The 27153-nt window shown below is 31.8% G+C and overlaps 2 protein-coding genes across 3 annotated transcripts in view; one reads left to right on the plus strand and one right to left on the minus strand.

Annotated features, from left to right (window-relative positions):
* neur (E3 ubiquitin-protein ligase neur) overlaps positions 1 to 24111 on the minus strand; it is a 45411-nt gene extending 21300 nt beyond the window's left edge. Inside the window, exons 1-2 of one of the 2 annotated variants that reach the window (XM_081973732.1) lie at positions 23985 to 24111; positions 23770 to 23883 (exon numbers count right to left, since the gene is read on the minus strand). In XM_081973732.1, coding sequence (XP_081829858.1) covers positions 23770 to 23797 — 28 coding nt within the window. In that variant the 5' untranslated portion in view covers positions 23798 to 23883; positions 23985 to 24111. Of the gene's footprint in view, positions 1 to 23769 lie in introns of both variants that reach the window. The other variant, XM_081973730.1, reaches the window with a different exon arrangement.
* A 244-nt stretch (positions 24112 to 24355) lies between these two features.
* On the plus strand, positions 24356 to 26989 carry Mtap (Methylthioadenosine phosphorylase). The gene is made up of 7 exons (XM_081973733.1): positions 24356 to 24599; positions 25697 to 25871; positions 25936 to 26074; positions 26134 to 26236; positions 26291 to 26443; positions 26497 to 26706; positions 26764 to 26989. Exons 1-7 carry the CDS (start codon positions 24582 to 24584, stop codon positions 26791 to 26793), a joined length of 828 nt encoding a protein of 275 aa, XP_081829859.1. The 5' UTR covers positions 24356 to 24581; the 3' UTR covers positions 26794 to 26989.
* Positions 26990 to 27153: the final 164 nt, after the last annotated feature.

The raw sequence follows: 27153 nt of genomic DNA on the forward strand, positions 1-27153 counted from the left end.
TAGATGACTGGCTCTTCTAGACTACCCTTAAATTGAGTAACTTCAGTAGGTTCAAAAATTGCTGATATAGTAGAAAAACATGAACTGACTGGCAGTAAATACCCTTTCAATTAAATGATCTAAACCCTTAAACAAAATGTTACTGTAAACTGTAAACAATTAACGCAAGTGCGAGTATTAACAAAACCTTAGTTGATACCTCCACCTTCGAATACAGAACAGATGAACTAATACAAATTGACAATCACCCCTATGATTGAACATTCTGTGTGTTACGGCAATAGACACGTTAACAGGCTCGGTAACCTAATTCTGTTCATATTATTGGGGTTTAACATGCTTATTAAATCAATTTAATGTTCATTATAAGGGTGATTGTCTACTACTGAATACTAACCCATCCACATCTCATATTTTTAGATTTTGAACCAAAATTCCTTTATTATAAATTACGTAACCGTGGGTGAATCATACTGCTTTGACAAACTAATGTGTAATTAGTACGCTTTATTTCATAATTACATTGAGTTACACAAAGATGTATAAAACAAAAATAAAATGAAATGACGTCACAAAAACATTACCCACACAAAAAAGAACTACCCCAATCTTATGTGCCTAACTAAAATAATCCTGTAGACTATATGGTTCGAGATCTTTAAGAAACGTTTTTAATTTTCTTTTAAACATTTTTTCTACAGTAATCTTCTTAATATCAACATTTAATTTATTATAACATTTGATGCCCATATAATATACACCTTTTTCAAACAATGCTAGCCTATGTTTCGGATAAGGAATGTCACTTGTGCGAGTAGGATAATTGTGATTGACATTTGATACAAATTCAGCTTGGTTTTTAAAAACGAACATAACTATTTCATATATGTATAAAACGTAAACAGTAAGCAGTCTTTTAGACTTAAATACTCCTCGGCAAGATTGTAATGGTGACATTTTATAAATTATTCTTAATATTCGCTTTTGAGTAACGAAAATGTTCTGAGCTTTAAAGTTTATTCCCCAAAAAATATTACCATATTTCATTGCTCCTTCGAAATTCGTAAAGTAGAGTGTTCTCTTGGCTGCGTCATCCAGATATTTAGAGACTACACGAATACAGTAGCAAACTTTATTAAGTTTATTATTAAGATATTCAATATGATGAGACCAGTCTAAAAATTCATCAATATAAATTCCCAGAAACTTGGTTTTGTCAGATATCTCAAACTGACTGTCACAAACAACAATAGACTCAGGCTTAGTGATTCTATTTAATTTAGTTCTAAATAGCATACTGCTGGTTTTAGATTTGTTTAAAAGTAATTTATTTATTTCAAACCAAGAACTTGCTAACGAGAATAGCTCATTTGCATTTGCATTCAGTTCACCCATATCTGATCCGCACCAACCAGTAAGTTTGTGTCGTCAGCATATTCAGTTAAAGAATATTTTGGATGAACTACTTGATAGTTTAGATACACTATAAATAAAAGAGGGCCCAGTATACTTCCCTGTGGAACGCCGACTGTACTTTGCGATATGTCTGATTTATAATTTATTCCGTTTTCGTTCAAAACTACCCTCTGTGTTCTTCCGTTTAAGTAAGATTTAAACAAATCAAGAGCGGTCCCTCTAATCCCGTAAAGCCATAATTTTTTAAATAGAATGTCCCTATTCAAACAGTCAATAAAATTCCTTTATTATAAATTACGTAACCGTGGGTGAATCATACTGCTTTGACAAACTAATGTGTAATTATTTTACAGATAACATTACATTAAAGCAAATGCTTCAAGAGTGTTTTTTCCATTTTGAAGCAAAACAACCAACCCATTGCAGAACAATGTTTGCCACCAAAACTATGTCTACATGCAATAACATCTTCATTCAGTGAACTTATCAAAAAAAGAATAATAAAATAGCATCCTTTATAAATTATTGATTTTTTAAGGTAAAAGAAGAAGTAGTAGTTTGTATTGTAGAAAGTACATTTTTTTTATTGTGAATTGTGACAAATAAAGAATTCTAATATTAATTTTTCTATTCTAAACACATTTAGGTACTTTCCATAACATTGTTAGGTTATCCTATTTTTCTTTGAATTTCGTCATAATTGCATTGCATATCTGAGAACAAATCTTTAATTGTTTGTAAGCTATTGGCATAAAATGTCTTGATAATGTCCTCATGAATTTTATTTAAATACAGTTTACAGACAGGTATGGACATTTCAAAATTATACATAGGAATCCCATGATAAGAAGGGAGAACTATTACATTGTCAAGTGTGAAATGTAAAATTGGTCTGCAACTTATTCTGACATTATAAACGCATTAAAAATCTGTTTCAAAAATCAAAAACGACAAAAATGAAATGAAAACGTAATAAATGGCGTTTTAAGATAAGAAATCCTTCCTCTGGTGATCAGTTTTGAAAACAGTTTCGGGCATTCCAGCTGTCATTTCTCCCTTTGTTTACATTGATTTTGGTTAGGAATTTACCACTGGTTTCAAAAATATGAAATGACAGTGTCATATTATTTATAATGTTGTTTGACAGTTGACAGTTGTGTCATTAATGTCACCTGTCAAATAGGATGACGACGCTGACGTAACGTCCGAATTTTTAAAGCTCGGGGTGGTATATTTATTAAATTAAATTAAATTCGGTGTTTTCCCATCCCTCGGCATAACTTTGTAATTGGCATGTGTCAATAAGTCAAAACAGATGTGACGTTATTCAACAGTTGGTCACGTGACCACATTGTCAAAAAACTGAATTAAAATCACGTGACCAATTGTCAAATGACGTCCCATTCGTATTTTCACACTGACACAGGACACAATTATAGTTATTTTCCTAACAAGTGCGGAAAGCAATACTTTTATCCGCTACGCGTTGTTCAGCCTACTGCAAGCGCGTGTGGAAAAGATGCTTTCCACAAGTGTTACGAACAACATTTTTTCTACAAGCGGTTGAATTTTTTTCTAGTTTCGTAGTACTCTTGAACACTAGGAGCAGTTCCTCCTTCAAGCTTTTCACATGGTTTTCATTACACCAATTTGAAAATAATACATATTCCTTGTTGTAGCGTCCTGTTGATTTTGACAGTAATAAATCCAAACTTTTATCGATTGACTCGGTTGATACCACGAATTCAGAAAGTTCTTCATCTGATGAGTCCAATGACTGCATTTTGCAATATATTTTGAGAGCAAATAATACTCAAACTGATTTTTGTTAACAAGTTACCTAGAGAACAACTAATAAGAAAAAATCGCTTTTTTAACTTTGACATTAGGCTTTTGACTTTGATAAGGCAAATAAAAATAAAAATCAATTATTTAAACACAATTATAGCTAATATTCCATTCCATTATAAACAAAGTTTGAATACTTGTTATTTGTCTTGCATATTACAAAATAAAATGATTCTTACATGGTTGTGTGTTAAGTAAATCTAAAATAAATGCCATAATAATATTATTCTATTATCTGTCAATTTTATATATTTAGTGTGTGATAATATTTTATAGTTTCCAGGAAAATAATAATTAAAAGTTACTCAGGTTATGAAACCAAATGCTAATATAAAATCTCTCTGCAGCTTCTCTTCTCTAATAGTATAATTTGTAGAAAATTACGTATGATTGTAATAAATTTCGTTTCTGATGTTTGCTTCCAAATCAGGCTTAAGGATTTTGTTAACAGCAAAAAAAAATTATACAGATTAGATCAGGAAAACAATGGAGTTATTTGAAAAATACTCGTTATTCCATATATCATTTAGGACACAAAAGCCGCTTTACAGCACTGTATCTAGTAACTTTCAAAAGTTAAAACCAAACTAAAAAAAATTCTTGTCTACCAATGAATATTCAGTTTGCTCCATTATTAATATGTGGTTAACGGATAGGTCTACTTTCTTGTAAAGCACTTTATTATGTTAATAATTTTGTCTACTAATTAGTTCAATGAAAAATTTGACTGTGATAACTGGAAAAAAGCGTTTGAATTACATATTAAAAAGTTGATTTATTTTACAAAAATTTGATTAAAATATACATATGTATCTGTATAATACAAAAACAATCAACAATGGTAAAAAGGAAAAACCAAATCAGGTGTCAGTGTGTTTTAAAAAAATAGAGTGTTTTATAATTTTCGAAGAATGACAATTCAACACAAAAAGTGATTTGCATTCCTTCTGAAGCTTCAACATTCACAATTTTAAGGATAGTAAAAATGTACCACAAAATTGGTATTCACACACTTGGTACACAAATAAGTATTTTTGAATCGCTCACTCTTATAATTTTCTATCAAGCCTAAAGTATTGATAGAAAAATTAATTTCTTTGTTAAGATAACCCAGAAGTCCAATTTAAATTTTACCTGTACTCATGGTAGCAACTAACCTTGCACCATCAAGCGTCAACCAGCTGATCTGACCTTTAAATTTTCTTCTCTAGTTATTTACAAAAGTCCATTATGTCTCAAAAGAAGCTCGTTCCCTTTAAAGATGAGTTTTGTTATAGAAAAAAGTATACCTGCACTGGCCATTGTAGACTTGACTGTTAGTTCGCTTTGCACAACATCCAAGACCTGATTTTACACAAAGTTGCATGAAAGGCTTTCCCATATGGATCTTTTGATGCATCAGCTGATTGAAACCCCGGTTTGGGCTTTAAATCTTTCGGTATTATAATATTCCATTGCTCAGCTGTGGGTGTGAATGCACCTATTTTGGTTTTCGAGATCGTGGGAACTGTGAATCATATGTTTCCCTGTCTTATAATATTCTGACCGTCCATTCATATTTCACAATTTTTCCAATCCTAATTTAAAACGATATAGCTGACTAACAACACTTCAGTTCTGCTGAATAAAGTTATATTTATAGAGCAAGTATTTTGAAATTGCAGTGTTACAAAACCTGACCTAGTGCTGGTGGCTCTGACAATAAAACAATAATTAAAACAACACAAAAGTGTTAAATTGTGTAAACTAAATATTGATTCGTTTATTTCTGCGGTATTTTATGTGTTTGGATTTCTACGAGCTTCAAGGCAAAGTGCCTGAATCTCAATACAAATATTTAGATAACCAAAAATGCTACTATACAAATTTTGTTTCGTTTTGTATTTTGTGCATTTCATTTAGTAGTCTACAATATTTTTTTACTACTTATGTAGGTATGGTGTGTCTAAAGTATTAAAAACTTAACTGACCAGATTAGTCAACAGCATTACTCGAGAAAAAATCATAGGGGTAACATTGATACCCCCTCTGTCATTCTTTGGGTGCACATACAAAGTTAATAAATAAAAATTATTACTCTTTGTAATTCAAGCAATTTAGTTTTTAGTTTTTTCCGTTTCCTCCACCCTTTTTTCAGTCTGGAAGCCTTCAGCTCCTAGACTTGCATACCATTTTTTTCCTGTTCTTTTATTAGCACATACGTCTAAGCAGTAACTCGATAATTATGAACGCAATTAAACTTGTTGCCATGCATCTGCCAAGGTGGTGGCTATTTTATCTTAAGACGTTTTAAGAGTACCGAGCAGCTGATTTCTACACCTTGCCGATTGCCGGTCACCTGTTTTCATCCCGCGGATCTGCTGCCCCTTACCGAAGAAAAATTTAGAACGAACAGGTGAAACGGAAAATGACTGGATGTTTGTTACTTCTACACATATTATTATTGCTGCTTAAACAAATTAGTAGTAAATTATTCTAATTGTGGGGTTATTGTAATGTTTAGTCTGTTCGATCGGGTTAAACTCAGGAAGCAATGTTATTAAAGTCAATCAGATTAATTTAAGCCATTAATTTTAAGTGTCAAATTCGTTATTTAGGGTTTTCATTCACCTGAAAAACAACGTTTTTCTAAGTATGTATACAAGAAACTGAATTTGTCAAATTTTTACCTGTCAGACCATTTTTTTGGTTAAAAGTTATTAGTCACCATGAACGTTATCACAACTTCTTGTGTAGTACATAGTAGACCGTCAAAAAGGCGAATCATAGGACGTAAAATTATCCAGAATGTATGATTTAAAATAGTACACATTTGGCTTTTCAGCGCAACACCAACCAGTTTGGAGCAATTCCTTTTGAAATTTTCACCCTGAATATCTTGCGAATTGAGAAAGTAAATCTGTTCTTTTTTAAGATACAAAAAATATATCACTTTTGAGGTACCCGCCATACATCAGATATTTTTAAACTTTTTGATGAAGTTAAAACGAATAGAAACACCCTGGAGAATATTCTTTTTCTTTGTTAAACCTGTTTTCAACTATTGAAATTTCATAGTAATTAAAACTTAAGTGACTTTAACATATTGATAATACAGGGTGATTGTTATAGATTGGAAAATTCGAAAAACAGTATTCGAAAACAGATTAAGTATGTAAAGAGTGTCCTATTTTTGACACAAATTCGATGCATTAGCATGGTTTCTGACATATGACAGAAATTATAGTTGATAGAGCTTTAGTGAAATAGAAGCTCAATTTTTTTCAAATTCAAATATCAAATTTCTTTTATATTTTTTTACCACTATATTAATGCTTATTTTGGAAAATAAAACTTTCTGACACTTTCCTACGCTATTCAAGAAAATAATTTTAGTTTTCAGCTCCGACGTTTCGTTTTTTAGACACCATCACCAAATTCAATTTTTCAAATACTCTTGGTCTTCTCAGAATCATATACAGACATTATATCTAGAACATTTGTCATAATGAGTAGATAATTCAGATCTAGTAGATAATTACTTTTAAGTTCATTGCTCTTTTTAACACTAAAACTGAAGCTCTATCAAAAATAGTTTCTAAGATAGCAATGCTAATGCGATATTGTAACACACTGTATATCTCGTTTATTTTTAAAGATGCACAGTGTTTGAAACACGAATTTTCACAACTCTATTCGTTTTTAAGATACAGGGGAAAATTACTTTTAAGGTACCTCTCGTAACTCATTTATCTTTAAACTTTTTGAATAGGTTCAAATCGATTCATCTGCATATTTTCCGTAGGATCCAGTGGCGTAGTCACTTTTTTTTTGTCAGTTTTTTTTGTTTTTTTAATGGAACACCCTCTATATTATCATTTATTTTTATTAGGCTTATTGTGGGCTTTTTTAAAAATATACATTTGTATTCAATTATTTCAACTATCAAGCTGATAATCTGCAATGTTCTGATTCTGATTTTCAAATGATATATCCAGTTTTACTTTTTTCTTCAATTTTAAACGAGATATTTAGTTACTTAGATATTTAATTTCTTGAAAGTTAAAATTTATACATATTTGTTTTTTTGCCATAAACTTAGTCCGGTTATTCCTCTTCTCACCAATCGGACGATAATCTGACAGTTGCCACGCGACTGACGTTAATCGTACATAATGGAGTGTCACGTGACAACTGTCAAATTTAAGTTTGCTTGGTCTAGCAGGGAACAACCGAACACAACTATTATTCTGAGGAATACCTGAGGTAGAAATTTGAACATGTTTGACTGTTATGTTTTCTCAGATGACGAAGTATGTATTGCAATTTCCATGTTGCTCATAGAGGGCGCCACTTTTAACAAATTTTTCGATTAATCCAACATTGGATTCGATAAAACAAATTTTGAAACGAAAGTTGCAGTTTTAGTTCAGCTTTCAAATTTTGAAGAAAATTTCACATGTATGTACAGGGTGAAAAGTCATCTACTCAAATGTATGTGAAATTTGTCGCCCTCTATGAGCAACACGAAAGTTGAAATACGTCATCGAAAGAAACGTAACGTTGAAAATTCAGGTTTCTTCCCCAGATATTTTGAAAATAATAACAAAAAAACGACTTTAAATGTTTACTTTTAAGACATATTTGAATCTATCAACATTCAGATCAGACATTTCACTTGTATGATGTAATAGTGGCAGTACAGGGTGTCCTATTTGAAAAAGTGCACTTTTTTGCTACGCACTGACTTTCTTTGAGGCTCGTAGTTTGACCAAATTAATTCTGGACGACGAAGTGATATCGTTGAATTTTGAGCCTTGTTCAATATAAACTCTAATCTAACTTTAACTCAGTATCACAATATGTAGTATATCTACAGATCTACAAAACAATCAAAAAAAAAATTTTTCATCATCAATATTTTAAAATATATATATTTTTTTTGATTTTTAGTCACCTAAAATAAAGCAGCATTCCGTAGTAAACACAGAATGTAATTATGTAAAACTTCTCCCAGGAAACCCATCGAAACTATTCCTTGGAAACTAATACTAATATTCGAACCACCACCTGGATGTGACTAAGTTGAATTTCCGATCATACTAAAAAGCAGATACGCAGTGGTCAAGCATTTACTAGGTGTCTGATACAAGTCAATTAAAAGGGAGTGTTTTCAAAATCTCCTAATTTAAAAACGTCGTTAATTTTGTGTTTTTGGCGACTGAAAAATATACAGTAGTTGGCAAATTATCTTTTCTCTTTATTCGTAGGTACATATTACCACTGAACTTTTGTGGCTTGCGCGGGTTTAAAAAAGATCCAATTAATACTACTTTATCCACTTTTTAAATTTAAAAAACAAACTAAACATCCTGAATTCCCACACTGCCTGGTCCTATCCATCAATCCTAACAATCAGCTGATGCACGTGTGCCTGCTTTCTTAAAGGAATGCCTGTGGATCTTGGCATACGTCTTGCACGGGCTATTGATTCGACCGAATGGATTTGTTTTGTGAACGAAGTCACCTGATAATAGTTAAAGGTGCGTGTAAATACATTCTTTGCCAAAATGGTTAAAGGGACTGGTTTTTTTATTTTTAAAGAGCCACCAGCCCTTGCGGGGGTGCAAAGACCGAACGTTCTTCGGCAACAATACGCAAAAGGTATTTTTTGATTTTTCATGGCTTGGGATATGTTCGTAGAATAAACTTGGCGGGAAATGTAGAAGTGTGTCTGAAAAATCTCAATGTAAAGCTTTTAAAACGTTTTTCAAGCGTTAAGAAGTAGGAAGTAACTTAAATTTCTAATGTTAGGAAATAAAATAGTAGGCACTCTGACTTTTTTCCAAATAGAACCACTCCCATAAATAATGGAAATCGTCTACCATAGCGAAATTTAATCGTGAATTTAAGGTTTAAAATATAAACTTAATACAGTTAACTGGGTTAACGGTTTATTAAGTTTTGCTTTTCAATATTAAAACGCTAGAATTTTTTTAAAAGCGTTATATAAAATGTCAAAATCAGCCTGGCACCACCCCCCGTGACGTAATTAGAGACTCTTCAATACTGTAACGTTAACGTAGGTGGAATGCTAGGGTCGGGAGGCAAATTATTCATTCTTTGTAACCAGTGCATTGTTGCCAAAGTTATAAACACTTCCTTAATAATGTCTTGTATCAATCAACTAATTTTTGTTCACTTGGGAATGTCTTGATGGAGTAGGAACGATTGCAGAGCTAAAAAGTAACAAACTGCAAAATAATTAAAAAAAAACAAACATTCTGTATTTTAAAGTAAATGATTCCGTGTCAACAGTTGACACTTTGTCATTTGGTAAAATTTCATTTAAGCCATACGTCAATACCTATTTTGTTTCGCTCAGTTTGCTATAAGCAGAAGAGAGACGGGACAACTGGCCTCTTTTAAGTCACATGGGACGTTTTCATATATGGTGTTAAAAAAAATTGAGTTTACTATCGTTTTTCCATATTTTCAGATACGTGTTCCATATTTTTCGGAGCACCACAAAATTTTTACTTTTTTTTGGTTTTGGAGTAGTACCTGATATCTCCGAGATATCAACGCTCAATAGTGCAACAACCTGACTGAGTAATTAATTTTTCATTATATATTTTACGCTTTAATTGCAGTGCAATATTAAAGTGAAATCACGATAAAACCATTAGCATTTAATACCTAATACATGAGTAAAATATAGAATACAGATATTAGAGTGAAAGTCGGCAGTATAATCCAAATTGTATTCAAAACAGAGTAGGATACTTGGATTTATTATGTCTTTGTAGTCTCCATTAATACTGACCAATATGTTAATATCCATATACCAACAGTACAGACAAACTTTCGCAGTTTTCATATAAGTACGAATTATTTGCTGAACAGTAATCCAATATAAAACATATGTATCAGTTTGCATGGTAAACCAAAATAAAATGCAAAAGTGGTGCAAAACGATCAGTTATACCTGTGAAAAGTAATATAAGGTCTTTGTGGGCCTCGCAGTTGTGGTAATTGTCCAACAGCTGATACAATCAGACCGTATCCGTAAAACAGATGTTTGGAAAAATGAACGGAGTTCGAAGAAGCAATATACTTTTAGAGTCAAATTTCACGGAGAAGTCTTGAGAAAAATAAAAGTATAGTTAGAAATGAATTAGTGGCGTTACTTGGAGAAAATTATAGTTTAAAACAATAATAAAAGAATCAAGCTTAAGTGATTCTCATTTCAAGCTCAATCTGATTAGAGCATATTATTAGAATTCTGTTTGGTATTTCATTTGTTCATAACACAAAACAAAAATATCAGTCATCAATATAAACTCAGTTATTTTAAATGAAACACCCTATACAGGGTGTACCACAACGAAAGACATCGATCGATATAAGAAAAACTCCCAATAGGAAAGGTTTGAAAATTTGGCAACAGGAAAGTGAGCATGCCCAATCCAACTAAAATATTTTCAAAGTTATACCTTGGATTATACCGGAATTAAGTACCAACTTGCTTATTTTAAATGGAGCACTCTGTATGTTACTGTATTTTTGAAAACTATTAATTTCAAATATTTATCTTGTATCATAACCTATATCTGCAACAATTTTCGGAATATTCACGTTTGAAAAATGACTCAAAAAGTTAATAACATCCAAGCCATTTTGCTCTATCTCAATCCGGTTAGGAGCTATGACATTCCAAAATCTAAAAATGTGATTTTTCAAAAGTCAATATCTCGGAAACTGTAGAGATATAGGTTATGATACACGAAAAATTTTTTTTTTTGTTAACAGTTATTTTTTTATACTTCTTATTGACTGTAAAAAGATTAATTGGTACTGAACAACAATAAAAAAAAATAGATTCAAAATCGTCTCAATCAAATATTAAATATGATATTAATTTATGCGAATGCGGGCGAATCAAGACTCTCGTAACCCGCATTTGACATTGTGAAGAGAAAAAATAGTCTCTGATATCTTGAGTCGACAACAAAAGCCATTCTTCTTTTCCAGTGCAGGCAAGCATATGCTTTTTCGTCTGTCGCCCCATCCGTATGTCGATACCGTCACCTGTTGGGTTGTGGTACCCCTGTAGAATATTTTCGGTATACCAAAATTGGTTCATATAATGAATATAATATATATATACTCGTAGTATATAATATAATGAATATAATGAAATTGATGCAGAAACGCGAACCAGGTTTACATTAACCGGGAAAAATGGTTCAAATTCCTTTACAGATATGGTAAATACTGAAGATTTTGCATACGGCTGCGGGCTTAATTAATTAACTACATAGGACAGCTATGTGATATAGATTTGGTTTTTCATTAAGTATATAACACGATGTATTTAAGCTTTTAATTATCCATTCCCCAATCCTATTCTAAAGAATTCTCGTATTACTAGGAAAATCGAAATTTTTAAAACGGTATTTGGTTTAACTTTAAATTGAGCAACTTTGCCCCAATTTAAACTTTCTCGAATCTCTTATACTTTCCGAGGTCCCAATGGTGAGGGTCGAATTTGAATTACCCTGAACAAGACCAAGTTATTACAATTAAAGTGTACTGTTATTATAAATGATACAGGATGTCACAAAAATATCATAAAGTATTAGTAATTACAAGAAAACTACAGAAATTTAAGAAAATATTCAGGAGCAAAAATCAAACAATTTTCAAAAATTTGTGGCAACCGTTAAAATAGTTAGTTCGTCTGTTTCAATATTTTGATTTATCGATATTGTATTGATCATCCACCTCTACTTCAAAGAAAGATTTATTGAATCGAAAATCAAAACTTTTTTTTATTGAATATCGACAAAGTAACGTTATGCCCATGACTAACCACCAAACCATCATATTGATAATAATAATTTTCTATACAAATTAACGTACCTCCACTTAGACTTAAGAAGTTTTGTTTTGATTATGCATACAAACATGTCACATTCAAATATCAACTCAAGCTAGTATTATACCTATGATGTATATCAGCCCAGATAAGAATGTGCCTGATGATGGCTTATGTCGAAACCAGTTAGTTTAAGTAAAGATGGAGCTGAACAGATTTCCACTAATTGAAAAACATAAATGGAGATTACAAGTAATTCTACAAGCAAAATGGGATGCGCTTTACTGTTTCATTGAGACGCCCTGTAGAAAACAAATTTGTTGTACCTTTGTGTGTAATTTCCGGACGGGCGGATGCACGGTACATTTTTTATTACCCTTAATACCAAACTTGCCCAAGTCGCTTGTTTCTCTTATTTTTAAAAACAAGATTCCATTTTCGTGTAGCGCCATGAAATCCAAATGAGAACGCGATCTTATCATGCAGGATATGGAATTAATTCGGGTCCCGTAACAATGGCTTTTTATATTATGACCTCAACCAGTCAACGATATTAATTAATGTGAGAAACATTTTTAGGTTACTTTTAAGTCTATAGTGCCAAAAAACTAAATTTAAGACAAATGACCTTTAAGAATTGCTCACAAATCGGGAGGATTCACCCCGATAAGGAGGAAATAGAAACGCATCTGCCCATACACAAATAGGGGAAAATCTAAATAAAACCGAATATTCCGCATCCCCTTGGTCTGAATTATTTTCAGATCGCGCACCCCTACAAGAAGTGTAGAAACACAAATGCTTTCTAATGTCCAGGTGATTTTAACTTTAGAAAGTAGGCAAATAAAGGGGTGCGTTTCCGATTTTTAAAATTCTATACAACGTTCAGGACGTAGGCAATTAAATTGCTCTTCGGTTGAAATAGAAACGTTTAAAGGACGACTATTTATAAAAAACATTTAAAATACAGTAAAAGAATAAATTTCAAAGACTTACAAATTTGTAAAATCCATACTTAAAATATAAAATAACAAACTTTAAAAGTCCATCTAAATTCAAATCCCAAACTGCACTATAACACCTGGAATTAATTAACAACGAATTTACTAGAGGACATCAAAAACAGACATTAACATAATTTTTAAATTTATTAATTTAAAACGAATGAAAATGGGACTAATAAAAGTTAATGAGCAATTAAAAGATTACAGTTATGAGATAGTCGCTCGGTCTTTCACTGTTTGAAATTTATTGGAATTTTTCAAATTCATCTTATTATAACCAATGTTAGAATTTTTAGAATTAAAGATTTTTTGTGATATAACACAAACCTTTTTTAATTTTGAACCGAGAATCGGACAAAATTGTAATAATAAGGAGTGTTCCATTTAAAAAACTAGACTTTTTGCCCTTTTTGAGAAAAAAGAAAAAACGTTTGCTGATAAGTGTAAATTAAAATGGTTTTGGAGGCTAAAAATATCAAATTTTACCTAAAATGGTAAATAAGTAAGAAACGGATACAGATGAGATACAGAAGTAGAATCCGGAGATGCAAAAATATACAGGGTGTTCCAATAAAATAAGTAGCAGTTGATATTTACTTCTGGTTAAATTGTTGCACGCACAATTCTTTTTCTTACTTTTTTTAAGTAAAAAGGTATTTTAGACTCTCCAGTTGTTCAGAAAATTAGTGGGTATTGTTAGGTGTTACTGGGAGTTTTAATTAGGAATTAATGGGCAATGTTTTGGGAACTTTACTCTCAATTTTTTTTCAGTTGCACATCAAGTCATCCTTACGGTCAGTCTTATAGGTTCAGCTTAAACTAACGTGTAGTTTAAACTTTGAATTAGCAATTTCATCTGATAAAACATCAGATTGACATTTAACCGAGGGGTAGATCGCCGAGGTAATTTGATGTACACACTCGAGGTACTTCGAGGTATTATGAGGCATTTTGAGATATTTATAAGGCATTTGAAGGTATTTTGAGGCAATGTCTGTATATTTCAAAATTTAGTGTATTAATATAAATATAACAAAATTGACTGAAAATTTAACAGAACAGCATAGGCACATGTAATTATTATGGTAAAATCTTTGTTACATGGTATTGAGTTGAAACAATATTCACAACAAATTATTATAATAATTTACCAATTTTTCAACATTTAAACTACATTTTTAAGGTCACGTGACTGTTTTTGACAGGTGTCAGTTGGCTTGGACAAGCTCTAAAATGACATAATCAAAGTCACGGGATGTGTCTCTTGCAATTTCAGCTTTTAACTGTCTAAAATAGTCTAAATGTAATTTACCAAATTTTTTAATTTTAAACCACATTTTAAAGGTCACATGACCAGGCCTTTACAGTTGCATTTTCAACGTCACGTAACGTGTATTTTGCAATTTTAATTTTAACAACTGTCTACATTTAATTTACCATTTTTCAAAATTTAAACTGCGTTTTGAAGTTCACGTGACTGTTTTTCACAATGTCAACTGGTTTTTACAAGTCACGTGATGTAGTTCTTACAATTTTACTACTGTCTAAATTTAAATTACCAATTTTTTAACTGTTTCTTTTAAATGATAAGTGTATTTATTTGACATGTGCTAACTTGGTACTATGACAGTTAGAAGATTCGTGCAAACGTCAAAAATAATTTTTGTTTATCAGAATTTGAAAAAACAGTCATCTGACCTTAGAAAATCAATTTGAAGCTTTCGGGACAAGGTCAAATCAAGTGTCAAAAATTTGGTAAAATCTGTATTGTCACCTAACCTAACATAAAAACTGTCATTTTGATGTATTTCAAATCAGTTTGAGGCATTTTAGGTAGTTTTAAGGCATCTTGAGCAGTAATAGAAGCATTGAGGTATTTTAAATGCATTTCAAGGTATTTTGTATGCAAAAAGGCATTTTGGTGTACAAAAAATTATCAGCGGTCTACCCTTCGCATTTAACTGAAATCTGTAAAACTGGCCATTAAACAGTAAAAACCTTTGGAAAACTGGAACTACAAAAAATTCCTCAGATACAAGATCCACTAGAAGACGATCCACTAAAATTGCAACATTCTAAGTTTCAACTAAAAGTGCAAAAGAAAGCACATATGCACATTTACCTCTCGAGTAAAGGGTGATCTCACACCTTTCGTTTTACAAAAAGGGTAAGGTCGCACACCTTCGCATCAAAGTTCGAAAGAAAGTATAATTTCCAGTATTCTAATGTTACAATGGTACAAAAAGTATTTTGCAGACCCCGCGACCCTTCTTATAAGGTTGTTTGCCTCAGTCTGCGTGCGTGGGGAGGATCCGCACGTGCAGCTGGCGCTTTAGACACGTGGCCTTGTTACCACCGCATCGCAATGCTCCCGTTAATTCAGTGGCAGGCTACCGAATCAGTGGATTAATTTTATCATTATTACTATTTTTTTCTATGGCAATTTGTAAGGTTGAAAATAAAACTTGCTGCATATCAAGTAAAATAAAAAATTAACTTTGTTTACTAAGATTCTTAAAGTGAAGCTGCCTATATCAATTTTGTATGAATACTTAACATAAAAATAGATACATAAGTAATCAATTGAAATCAATTAACCTACGCCGCTGTTTACTAATACCAACTCATAATAACCCCCATACGATGCATTCGACCGCTTCAAATTGCATTTTTCCACACGGAAGGAATCAGCATAACACCCCTTATTATTCACGATAGACTTCCTGCAGGGGTTCTCGACTATTTAATTCGCCTCAAATGATGGCTCGATAATATTTCTCGAGAAATATAAGTGGATATTTGCTGTTAAAATTCATCGTCAAGGTGTTGTTATCGCTTCCCCATTAAAAAATACAAAGACAACTTAACTAAGCGACAAGGGTTCAAAAGCTTTTAAAACCAAAACAAACAAGCCGATAGAAAAGCAAATAGTGGCATACGCAACGATTGTCGTCTATGTTTGCTTTGGTTTTATATCACATGTCAAAACGCAGGATGTTCACGGTTCTGGTAAAGGTGCAGAAGTGCGCACTGATGGTAAAAAAAAGTAAATTGGCTTTATGCCGCCCAAGGGTTCTTAAGTATATCAGTCCAAGATTTGATCTGATGATTTGTGTGAAATAAGGGAAAATGTTATTTGGAGGGAATGTGGGAGGATTGAAACCCTAATAAAAGAGGAGTGTTATAGCGTAGTAGCTTAACTTATAAAGAATAATTCTGGCCACAAGTAAGTAAGCAAGCAAGTAAGCAAGGCTAAAAAATAATGAATATGAACATTTTCAAGAGGCAAAGAAGGAAAACGACATGAAATTTGGGGGAGGTACGTTTATTTATACAGTGGAAGAAGAAGGAGCAAAGTAAGACATAAAAACACTAGTAAATAATATTACTAGTAAGAATTTTGCTTTGTCATCACAGGACTCAACTGCACTTTGCAATGCTTTCAAATCCTTGCAAATGTCCGGTTATGTAGAACCCATCGATTTGGATAGCATACAGCATAGACAGGAACAATTTGAATAAAGTTTTTCTTCCAAAACTCTGCCGCGTAACGGAATCAAGCGATAGCTTTTCCACACAAAACTGAGTTTTCTTCCAATGATTTTAATGCAAATTTCCGTAAATTACAAAGCTAAAAGTCAAAAATCTAACAACCTTCAAAATCTACCAGTCCTACCTAGATCAATTTGTATGTACATACTTTTTTTGTGTACGTGAAATGATCAATCATATAAAATACCAAGATCTACACATATTTGGGATCTAACAATGAGTCTATGAACCATACGATTTGGAAAAACTTATTTGAAATATATTTTCGCAAATTGTTGACCAAGGAGCTTTGACGTGATGGATTGAGCAAAACAAGTTTAATCAAAATCTGTCAAAAGAATTTTGACCATGAATCTAGATCACTTTTCTTAATGACAGTTACGTTAATTTGTTATCCAAAGAATTTCACAGTACCTTTCTGAGATATCTGATTTTAACGATGTTTTTAACCAAATGAGTATAATCCAGGAGTTTCAAAAAAAAAAAAACAAGTAGGTATGGCTGTTTCGAATGTGGATATTTTTTTTTAATCCATATTTTCAGGACAACCAAAACAATAGAAAGACGTATTTTTTTTAAAAACTCATTTTTAGTCCAAAAAAAAATAGTATTAAAAACTAGATTATTCAAAAAGCCCGCCAATATGACGTAGTAAGTTATTGACCAATAGAAGATAAGAGATTGTTGTTACTTTGTACATCATTGAAACGCTATTATAGCCAGTGTTGCCAAGTCAAAATATTTAATACCGATAGAATAATAATCGCTTAAAAAACGAAAAATCAAAAAATTAACAATTTATATGTAAGGAAAACAAATTTTATTTTATATTATTATACTTCAAAAATACAAATTTTTTATTTTTTTATCAATTGTTTTCTGACATTAGGGACAGATATCACGTGGTTCTAAAGGATAATTTAGCTAGACAGTCACATGACTACTGTCAAAATAACTGTCATAAATCTCAGAAACACGTTTTATATCGAATACTGCCAGAAAACTTTCATTCAGAGTTTGACAGTTTTGACGTTAGTGACAGTTGTCTCATGGTTCTAGAACACTATTTAGCTAGACGGTCACGTGACAATTGTTATAAATCTCGAAAGTTTTATATTGAATACTTCTAAACTCTGATTTTTCCAACTTTCGAGCACAGTTTGTTAGTTTTAACATTAGTGACAGATTTCACGTGGTTATAAAGGATAATTTAGCTAGGCAGTCACGTGACCCACTTGGAGTAAGAAAATAACTGATTTAAGCAAATTTTGTTGTTTTAATGTCCTATTTAATAACCTGAAAAAACAGTACAAAATTCAGTACAGTCAGGGAGAAAATCGCCTGTAAAACCCGCTTGGAGTAAGAAAATGACTGTTTTAAGCACAATTTTGGAATCTTTATTAGATTTCCTATTTAATAACTTGGAAAAACAGTACAAAAATTATTACGGTCAGGGAGAAAAGCGATGTCAAGTTTAAACTGCCAGAAATACAGTTTGATAGGACAGGCAGGAACAAACTCGCCTGTAAAGCCCACTTAAAGTAAGAAAATTACTGTTTTAAGCACATTTTTAGAATGGTCATTCAATTTCCTATTCAATAACTGGAAAAAAAAATCTGTACATAATTTAACACAGTCAGGGAGAAAAACGGTGTTAAACTTTGAAAGACTAGAAACGCAGTTAAGAACAAAATTGCTGCTAAAACTCACTTGGAGTAAGAAAATCAGTTTTAAGCACATTTTTGAAATCCTCATTAAATTTCCTATTCAACAACCTGAAAAAACACTACAAAATTTGGTACATTCCGGGAGAAAAGCGGTCTTAAAGTTTGAACTGCCAGAAACACAGTTTGAAAGGACAGTCAGGGACAAAATCGCTTATTAAACCCACTTTTGAGACCACAGTTTTGAGCAAATTTTTAGAATCTTCACCAAATCTGCTACACAATACCCTAAAAAAAAAAACTACAAAATGAAACATGTGAATTTGGCAATTCGCAGTATATAAAATTTGTCCCTTATAATGGCAAAGTTATGTGAACGGTAGAACCACAAAAAAGTATATAGGTATATATCGTTTTAACGGTAGACTTGGCAACAGTGGGTATACCAATGAGTAAAAAGAACAAGTATCAGGAGGTAACAATAATACAAATTATAACCCGTTTGTGCATTAAGCGAGGGGGACGGAAGTTGATTGCGCATTCGCCTACTGCGCAGTTGAATTGACGCAGTCATTGAAAGTTTGGAGTTTCAAACCCGCAAAAATTTGTTGTTTGTATTTGTTGTAGTATAGTGTTAGTTTGTTTTGTTTGTTTGTGGTTCTTTGAACAGTTGAGTTTTGCAAATTTAAATTAAGTTGTACAGTGGACAAGATTAAATTTAGATCTGATAGTGCCAACCGGAAGTTGACGGCCGCCATATTACTCCCCCCGCCTCCCCCTTGTTTCTGTCCCCCTCTTTGATTACTATTGCTCCTTCCTGCTATGTTTACATTTTTTTTATTCATTGGGGTATACCCATGCTCTAATTTTGAACCTAACCCTACAAATGCAAAAGTCAACCTAACCACAATTGGAACGTCAACGTCGTAAACCATGTCAAAAGTCAAAAGTAAAAGGTGGAGATTATTATATTACATCCAATAGCAAGGATCAGAGTCAACTACGCCATACTGCAGGCGAAAAAATAAATTTAAATCTAATAAGAAAACATTTTAAGAAGTTTAGTAAAAACGTCAGCAAGTTTGATTTTTAGTTACTTTATATGCAAAAAAATGATAAAAACTGATTTTTTAATTTGAGCGATAGGCCCCTCATTGCACTTACCTTTCGAAAAACTCCACATTTAATGAAAAAATGCACTTTATCAGAAATTTAACTTGCATCTCGAAAAATGAGTATTACCCTGAGAATTTAAAATTGTTGTCATGACACAGTCATACACAAGTTATTCATAGAAAAATACTGAGGTAATAGCCATTTTAGAACAATTCGCAGGCAAAAGTTGCAAAAAACTTTTGCATAAAATATGAATTTACTCGTAAAAAGTAGATGCGATAATTAAAAACGACCAAACTAGTTTTTCCGAAACAAAAACACTCCAAATAAGTTTTCCGGATTTCTCGGATGAAATAAAGTCCTTTAAAATTTAACCTTTTTTATAAATCACCCTGTATTCATTAGCACAAGAGATATTTTGCAAACTGACAAACTAGAATATTATTTTCTAAATATTTCAACTCAAATTTAAACGAAAATTTTGAAACTGCACATTACAATACATACAATGTATAATACACATTTAATGCTTCAGGCTTGTTTTACTAATTCTGCTAAAAAAAAAAAGAAATGTTTAATGCAACTAGAAAAGAAGTCGCGCTTGGTTGCAAACAATAGCACGTGATCCATTAGCGGTCATTGTTAAGATTGTTAATAGCTTAAGTTATTCTTCTGTGGCTCTAACGTGATGCACATTTCAAGTAACTCATTAGTAACCTAATCCCAACGATAAGGGTTTTATTAAAAACAAAGAACAATAATTACATTTGTTGCCAGCATGTGGTCGTTGTTGAAAAACGTTACGAAAAAAAATCAGGCAGACCTCACATATTGACAGTAAACTGAAATTTTTGGAACCAGGGAAAAGATGTGATTTGTGGTCCGTCCAAAACTTGTTAAAGTCACGTTTCAAACATCTTGAACATCTAAATATTGTAAATACTTTTATTGTGGGTAAAAGTTAAAGACCAGCAAAAATTCATCATGTTGTCAACAGATTTTTTATTAGTCTACCCATAAACTTGCTATGGGAAAATAGAAATTTCTATTACAAGGCAGGTAAGGCTTTCTCACAATGATCTAAGCATATTTCACAGAATCTGTTCAGTACAATACGAACAGATGATTTACAGATTTGCGCGGATGAATGATACACGACTTGAATTTACAAAAATTAAAGATAATGTGTCGAGTAATTGAATAACACCCATTAGAATATGACTGGATATATGACACTGAATTTAACAAATTAACAATAAACAGAACATTTAGACAAACTAGATTTCGGTCTTCTGTACATACTTACTTAAGAAAAGCAGAAATGCGTTATCAAAATTTGGAGGGAAGATGCACCTAGAAAATATAGTGTTACACACCCATCACATCAACAATAAGCATATTCAAGCTGACAGGATGTGGGACGCAAACTTTTTCTATCCTTTTACCGGTAATATCCGTTTTCCCCTATACTTTTGTCAAATTATAGTCTAGAACCAACCACAATTCTCAGTTTATATCACGCCATTACATACACTTACTTCATTTAGAAAACATTTGTATGTAACTCGTTAAATTATTAAGTTTTTTAATAAAACTGTGCAACACTTTTATAGACTTGTAGGAAAAAATTAGATTTCAAAAAGTAGTTATTTTTAATCAGCGGATTTTAATGACATTTTGTCAGACCTATTGGAAGTCTGTCAAATGGTAATTACAGAAGACACACAGTTTTGTTCTTGAACTATGGAACTATAAGGTGGATATCATTTAAACTTCTTATAACATCGCACAATATTTGCTTTACAATTTTCCAGATATTTTAATGTCTCAAGAAAAAAAAAACACTCCGTACATCATGTAGATCTCATGTTTCTAAGTTATGTTAGTTTGACTAAACTTAAAAGATATAATTTGCTCAACAAGAATGTAAAAATTCACAGATGATCACCTTATAGTTGTTATCTGATTGAAGTAATGTTTTCTTTAGGCACTAAAGCATATGGCACCCAATTAAAAACAATTTAAATCGCTTAATTGAAGGTAACCTTCCAAAGGCAAAAGTTAATAAACAGGTCGTCTGCCCCTTTCTAGACTATACAGTTTTTAAAGTGAGTAATGAACTGGTGAATTAACTAATCACGCACCGGAACCTCATTACAGGCTCAATTTGTGACAATTAAATGAACATTTGAAATGAGTAATTGAGACTTTCTTATCTCACTACATGGATATCATTCCTAATAATACAAAATGTGTGTATGTTGACCAACTAGCAGATCACAGATAATGTCTTTTTTACTGAACAGAGTAAAAAAAGCAAAAAAGGCAAATTTTTAAGTTGTCACCATTTAAGCAGTTTTTTTTGTATTCCAGTATAACGATGTTGAGTTGAAAAGATCTAGGGACATTTTTCGGTGGTTTTTAATAAACATCTAGTGTCTGAAGAAATCGAGGAGTAAACAGCTGAGTAAAATTTTCTACACCAATTCCTAATATGCCAATAATGCCCATATTCCTTGTAATTCCCAATACCCACTAATTTTACTCTAATATCTTATATATCTACCCACTAATTTTACTCTAGATTTTTTTTTAAATCAGGCTGATACGGCCTTGATTTTTGGCACAATAATTGTCAAATCTAGGGTAGTAGCAAAAGTCTAGAAATACAATCATTAAGATCGATTTTCGCTTGCACTAACTGGCGAACCTAACGCGCAAAACCCATTATAGAATAGTAGCGGTGTTTCAGGCAAATTTGACCCTCACGGAAATTGTCTTTGCAAAAACAGTTTTTCAAAAAATTTCCAATCATTACGTCGTGGTAGATCTAGTAAGTCACGTGACCGTGTTTTTTTAATTTTCAAGATTTGTATCACTTTTTTGGTGCATCCTCTTGTTTAATCCTCAAAAACTCGCTTAATTGCACTGCTTTTGGTAAAGTTTTATACGTCAATGGATAGCCAATAAAATGAGCTTTCTAAAAACACTCCAACTGTGGTTAATTGCTTGGACGGTTTGACCACTAGAGGGCGTCAAAGTTGACTCATTTTTTCATGACTTTTTTTATGCATTTTTTAGTTCAATCGGCAATAACTAACTTATTTGCTACACTTTGTATAAACTTTTATATGTCAATGGACAGCTAATAAAATGAGCTTTTTATTGACGTATAAAAGTTGATTGGTTAGTGGTACAGTTTCACCGCTAGAGAGCGTCAAAATTTTTAAAAATCAAATAACAATTTTTTTTTTAATTCATTGTTTTTCAAGAGATTTTATTGAAATTACCAAACTTTTTTTATGTTTAAATTTGAATGGTAGATGTATAATATTATTTAGATGTTTCTAATTCTATAGTTTTCAAAATACATACTAATGTTCCTCAGTAATGCCCACTGCAATCCCCCAGTTCTCTACTAATTCTTAGTAATGCTGGCAATTCTCAAGTAATGCTCATTTACTACATTTCTACAGTTTGTACATCATGATGACCATTCACAGAAAAAATACTGATTTATTGAAAAATAACCATATTACAGTTTTGAATGTGGATGGATAAAATAAAAAAAACTACTGTCTGCTGCAGTAATTAGTTTTACTTTTTACTGATACTAATTACAGAGCTAATTACTGTGGCTGCACTAGCCTCAACAGCCATCCTTTCTTCATCAGTCATTTGTGGGTCATTTGTAAATAAACTAAGTGATATTAATAAAAAAAAATTGGGTTGTGAAAAATGACACAGCACCAAAGTGTTCGGTTTTTCTTGGTATTTTCTTTTTTACTACAACATCTGCAGTGAATGTTGTAGTAAAAATAAATCCTTCACCTCTGTGTCAACTAACTAAATTGTTAAAACAAAAATTTAATCAACATCTCAGTGGATAAAAATCAACAATGTTATTTTATAAAACTATCAATTCTTAATCACCTTTTAAGCTAAAAAAATTAGAATCAAAGAACTGAAATTTCATGTTTTTACATATTTACTAAAATTAAGTTATTTCAGTTATTATATAATGTAAATCTTATCATTTGATTTCACCCACTACTCACTATTTATAAATATACTATTCCTGAGTAACATGATTATTGTTGAGGAGCTGTACTGTAATTTTACCTTTGGACTTGTCACAGCAAAAACCAAAGCAATTAATTCACTGTTCACATTAATTCCACCGCAAATGTAATATTGAACCGTAGAGTGGTCAAGAGCTTAATACACATAACCAAAATGCAACAATCAACTATTTCAAATGTTACTAAACAACAAATAAACAAGTAAAGAAAATATTGTGTGTACTTACAAGAGTTCAAACTGGATGACTGTCCCATGGTCCTCACTATCCAGTCCTAATGGAAATGGAATTTTAAATCTTGTAGCCCCAATTGTTGTCACTTCAATATTGCACTTGGTTAATCTAATTAAAGATCTACATTTATATTTACATCCCAATTCTTAACAGTAGAAAAATAAATCTAAATTCAGTTATAGCAATAGTTATTATAGTTTCCGTATTACCTTATCACTAAGTAAAATAATGAGGAATTTGTTTATTACATATTAAAATTTGTTAAAAAAAAAAACTAAAAACATTAAACATTGCAAAAGTGATAATAAAAACAATCGAGAAGTTAGTTCCAATGGTAGAGAAATCTTGGTCTCTTCTTTTGGAAATTTTGGGCAAACCCATATCAATGAATGACAGCGTGGAGGACAAACATGAACTGAATTTAAATAAAAAATGCCATACCTACTTGAAAACTTTAAAAACCGTTTTATAACCATGATATAATAATATAACAGTTTATAAATAATTTTTATTTAATTTTGACGGATGTACTCATGTACGTACTTTACATTTTTTAGTGGTTTGAACATAGGTTTGTTGGTTTAGGAGGTTAGGTTAAAAGGATCTATACAACATTTTTCTTATCAATTGAAAATTAAACTAACTCTTTTAATTAATTTGTTATCGTAGGATCATTACATTACTAGTTCTGATAAATAACCATTTAACTTATAACCTTTCGCAATTTTTAAATTGTGTTTTGCAGCTAGAGCTAACTACTGGTTGGATCCTGCCAGACCGTATTTACTACAGTAAACCCATAAAAAATGTCTATAAAAATCAAGGTAAGCTAAATAATCAACTATTCGTTTGTATCATTGTAATAGTTATTTTACATTACTAGTGTGGCATGAACATTTTTGTAGTCATGAGTGAAAAATATTTTTACAATGAGGTCCTAGGCAGAGAGTCCATTAATTGGCTATCTATACCACAGTGATAATACAATATTTATCTTCAACACATAAATGATTTTGCAACTCTAACTTTGAGTTACATAATGAGAGATTTTACCCCACTAGTGATAGTGATCAGTTATGTTGATTTTTGTTTATTTAAATTTTTAAAGTTATTTTTTTATATTGTACTCAAAAAATGGAGAAATTTTACTTTTTGTATATTGTAACTTGTAACTAAATTTATATTTGATTTGTCTTCAAACTTTACCTGCATCATGTAAATGATCTGAAATATCTATACTGAGGCTGCCGGAATAGCCATATACAAGATTGTATGACCTATTTATTTTATATCATAGTTTGTTAGGGATCCATCAGGCTGTTATGTAAGGAAATCTCTGGATATGTGGTGTATACAGGGTGTCCAGCTTTAGAGTGTTTTGACAGGACAAAACTAGTATATAGGTATGTCTAGAGGTTGATTTTTGAGAAAAGATTAATGGGGACCATATTTTGATATCTTGTCAGTTTGCTGCGCTAGGGCTATAACTTTAAAAAATTGTCCATTTTTTACTACAATATGGAAGTATTTCTATAGTTAATCTTAAAAATTACTGAGCTATTACACTTTAAAATTAGTTATTTAGTCCTTAGTTACTTTAATGTGTGTAAAAATACTGAAAAACCATTTTGTTATTGAATCTATATCTGTTACTCATTGCATGTAAACTTCATATTTGAGTTATTTGTAGGAATAATTATAGACATTCTCACACTTATTAGACATAAAACACAATATTTAAAAATAGACATTTTATTATTTCGTTCATGATTAAGTTAAAGAGTACCGGGCCTAGAGAGTCTCCCTGTCTTATTCCTGTTGATATGGGCACTTCTTGGGTCAAGCTGTTGTTGACAAGAGGAAACTTAACGTTAAAAAATAAAATTGTTCAATGTTGTACTGATTGTATTATGTTTTACAGATTGGCATAATAGGAGGTTCAGGTTTAGATAATCCTGATATTCTTAAAAATAGAAGTGAAAAGGTTGTAATCACTCCGTATTGTTCTCCATCAGATGCATTGATTGTGGGTGATATTGAGGGTGTTCCTGTTGTGCTTCTGGCTAGACATGGCAGACAGCATAACATAATGCCTGGTATTTACATTGCAATCAATTTACTTAAAAATTAACTGATCTTTGCTGTAATTATTATTTTAAGGAAAAGTTAATTATCGAGCCAATATTTGGGCTCTGAAACAAGAAGGATGCACTCATGTGATTGCGTCAAACGCCTGTGGATCATTACAGGAGGAAATTGCTCCTGGTGATTTGGTCATAATTGATAATTTTATTGACAGGTAATCCTAACTTTTTAGAGCTTAGATCACTTAAAACTTATATTTATTGCCCTCAATAGAACTACTAATAGACAACAAACCTTCTATGATGGAGAGGAGAATCATTTGAAAGGTATCTGTCACATGCCAATGGAGCCTGCTTTTTGTAATCACACTCGGAAGGTCCTCACTTAATAATATAAAATTGTAACCAGACATTTGATGATGTAATTTTAGGTTTTATTGGAAACTGCCCAAGAAGTCGGCGTGAAAGTTAGAAATGGTGGCACCATTGTTGTTATAGAAGGACCAAGATTTTCCAGCCGTGCCGAAAGTGAAGTGTTTAGAAGTTGGGGTGCCCACGTAATTGGCATGACAACAGTCCCAGAAGTAACTTAAAACCCAATAAATCAACCAAACTATACTCAACTAGATTTTTCTAGGTGGTATTGGCCAAAGAGGCGGGATTATGTTACGCTGTAATTGCAATGGCAACTGACTATGATTGTTGGAGAGACACTGGTGAAAAAGTATCACACAAGTATGTTTTAGAGATTTTCCACCAAAATGTACAAAAAGTCATAAAAATCCTCTTGGCTGTTGTTCCAAAAATGGGTAAGGTTGATTGGACCCAAACTATTGCGGAAGCTAAAGTAAGTGGTTTAGTTATCTTTGGTTATTGTCCCCTTTACTATAAAGACGTATTTTAGGATCTGGTGGAAAACAGCATTTTTAAGTAAATATAATGGATAACCCTAAAGTTAGAGGAACAGTATTGTTATCAAATACCAAACCATTACCAAATATTTCTTCAGTAATTTCAAGAAGACAAAATATTAACATTTAGCTTTATGATTATTGTTATTACATGCATTTATACAGTTTTTTTTTGGAAACAGTTTTGATTTAAATATTACAGGATTTTACGTTTATCAACCGTAACTTTTTCTGTATTTACATAGTTGAAACTTCCAGTATTCCTTCCTTATTTTCATGTTTGTCCGCATGGGGTTAAAATATATGAAAAAGGAATGTTGGATTTGATTAACGGCTGTATGCACGGACAGTCATTTTGAAGGTTTAAGTTTAGTAGTAGTTAA

This window comes from Ips typographus, linkage group LG2 (genome assembly GCF_016097725.1).
Source record: "Ips typographus isolate SLU linkage group LG2, UJ_Ityp_2.0, whole genome shotgun sequence".
NCBI classification, from domain to species: Eukaryota; Metazoa; Arthropoda; class Insecta; order Coleoptera; family Curculionidae; genus Ips; species Ips typographus.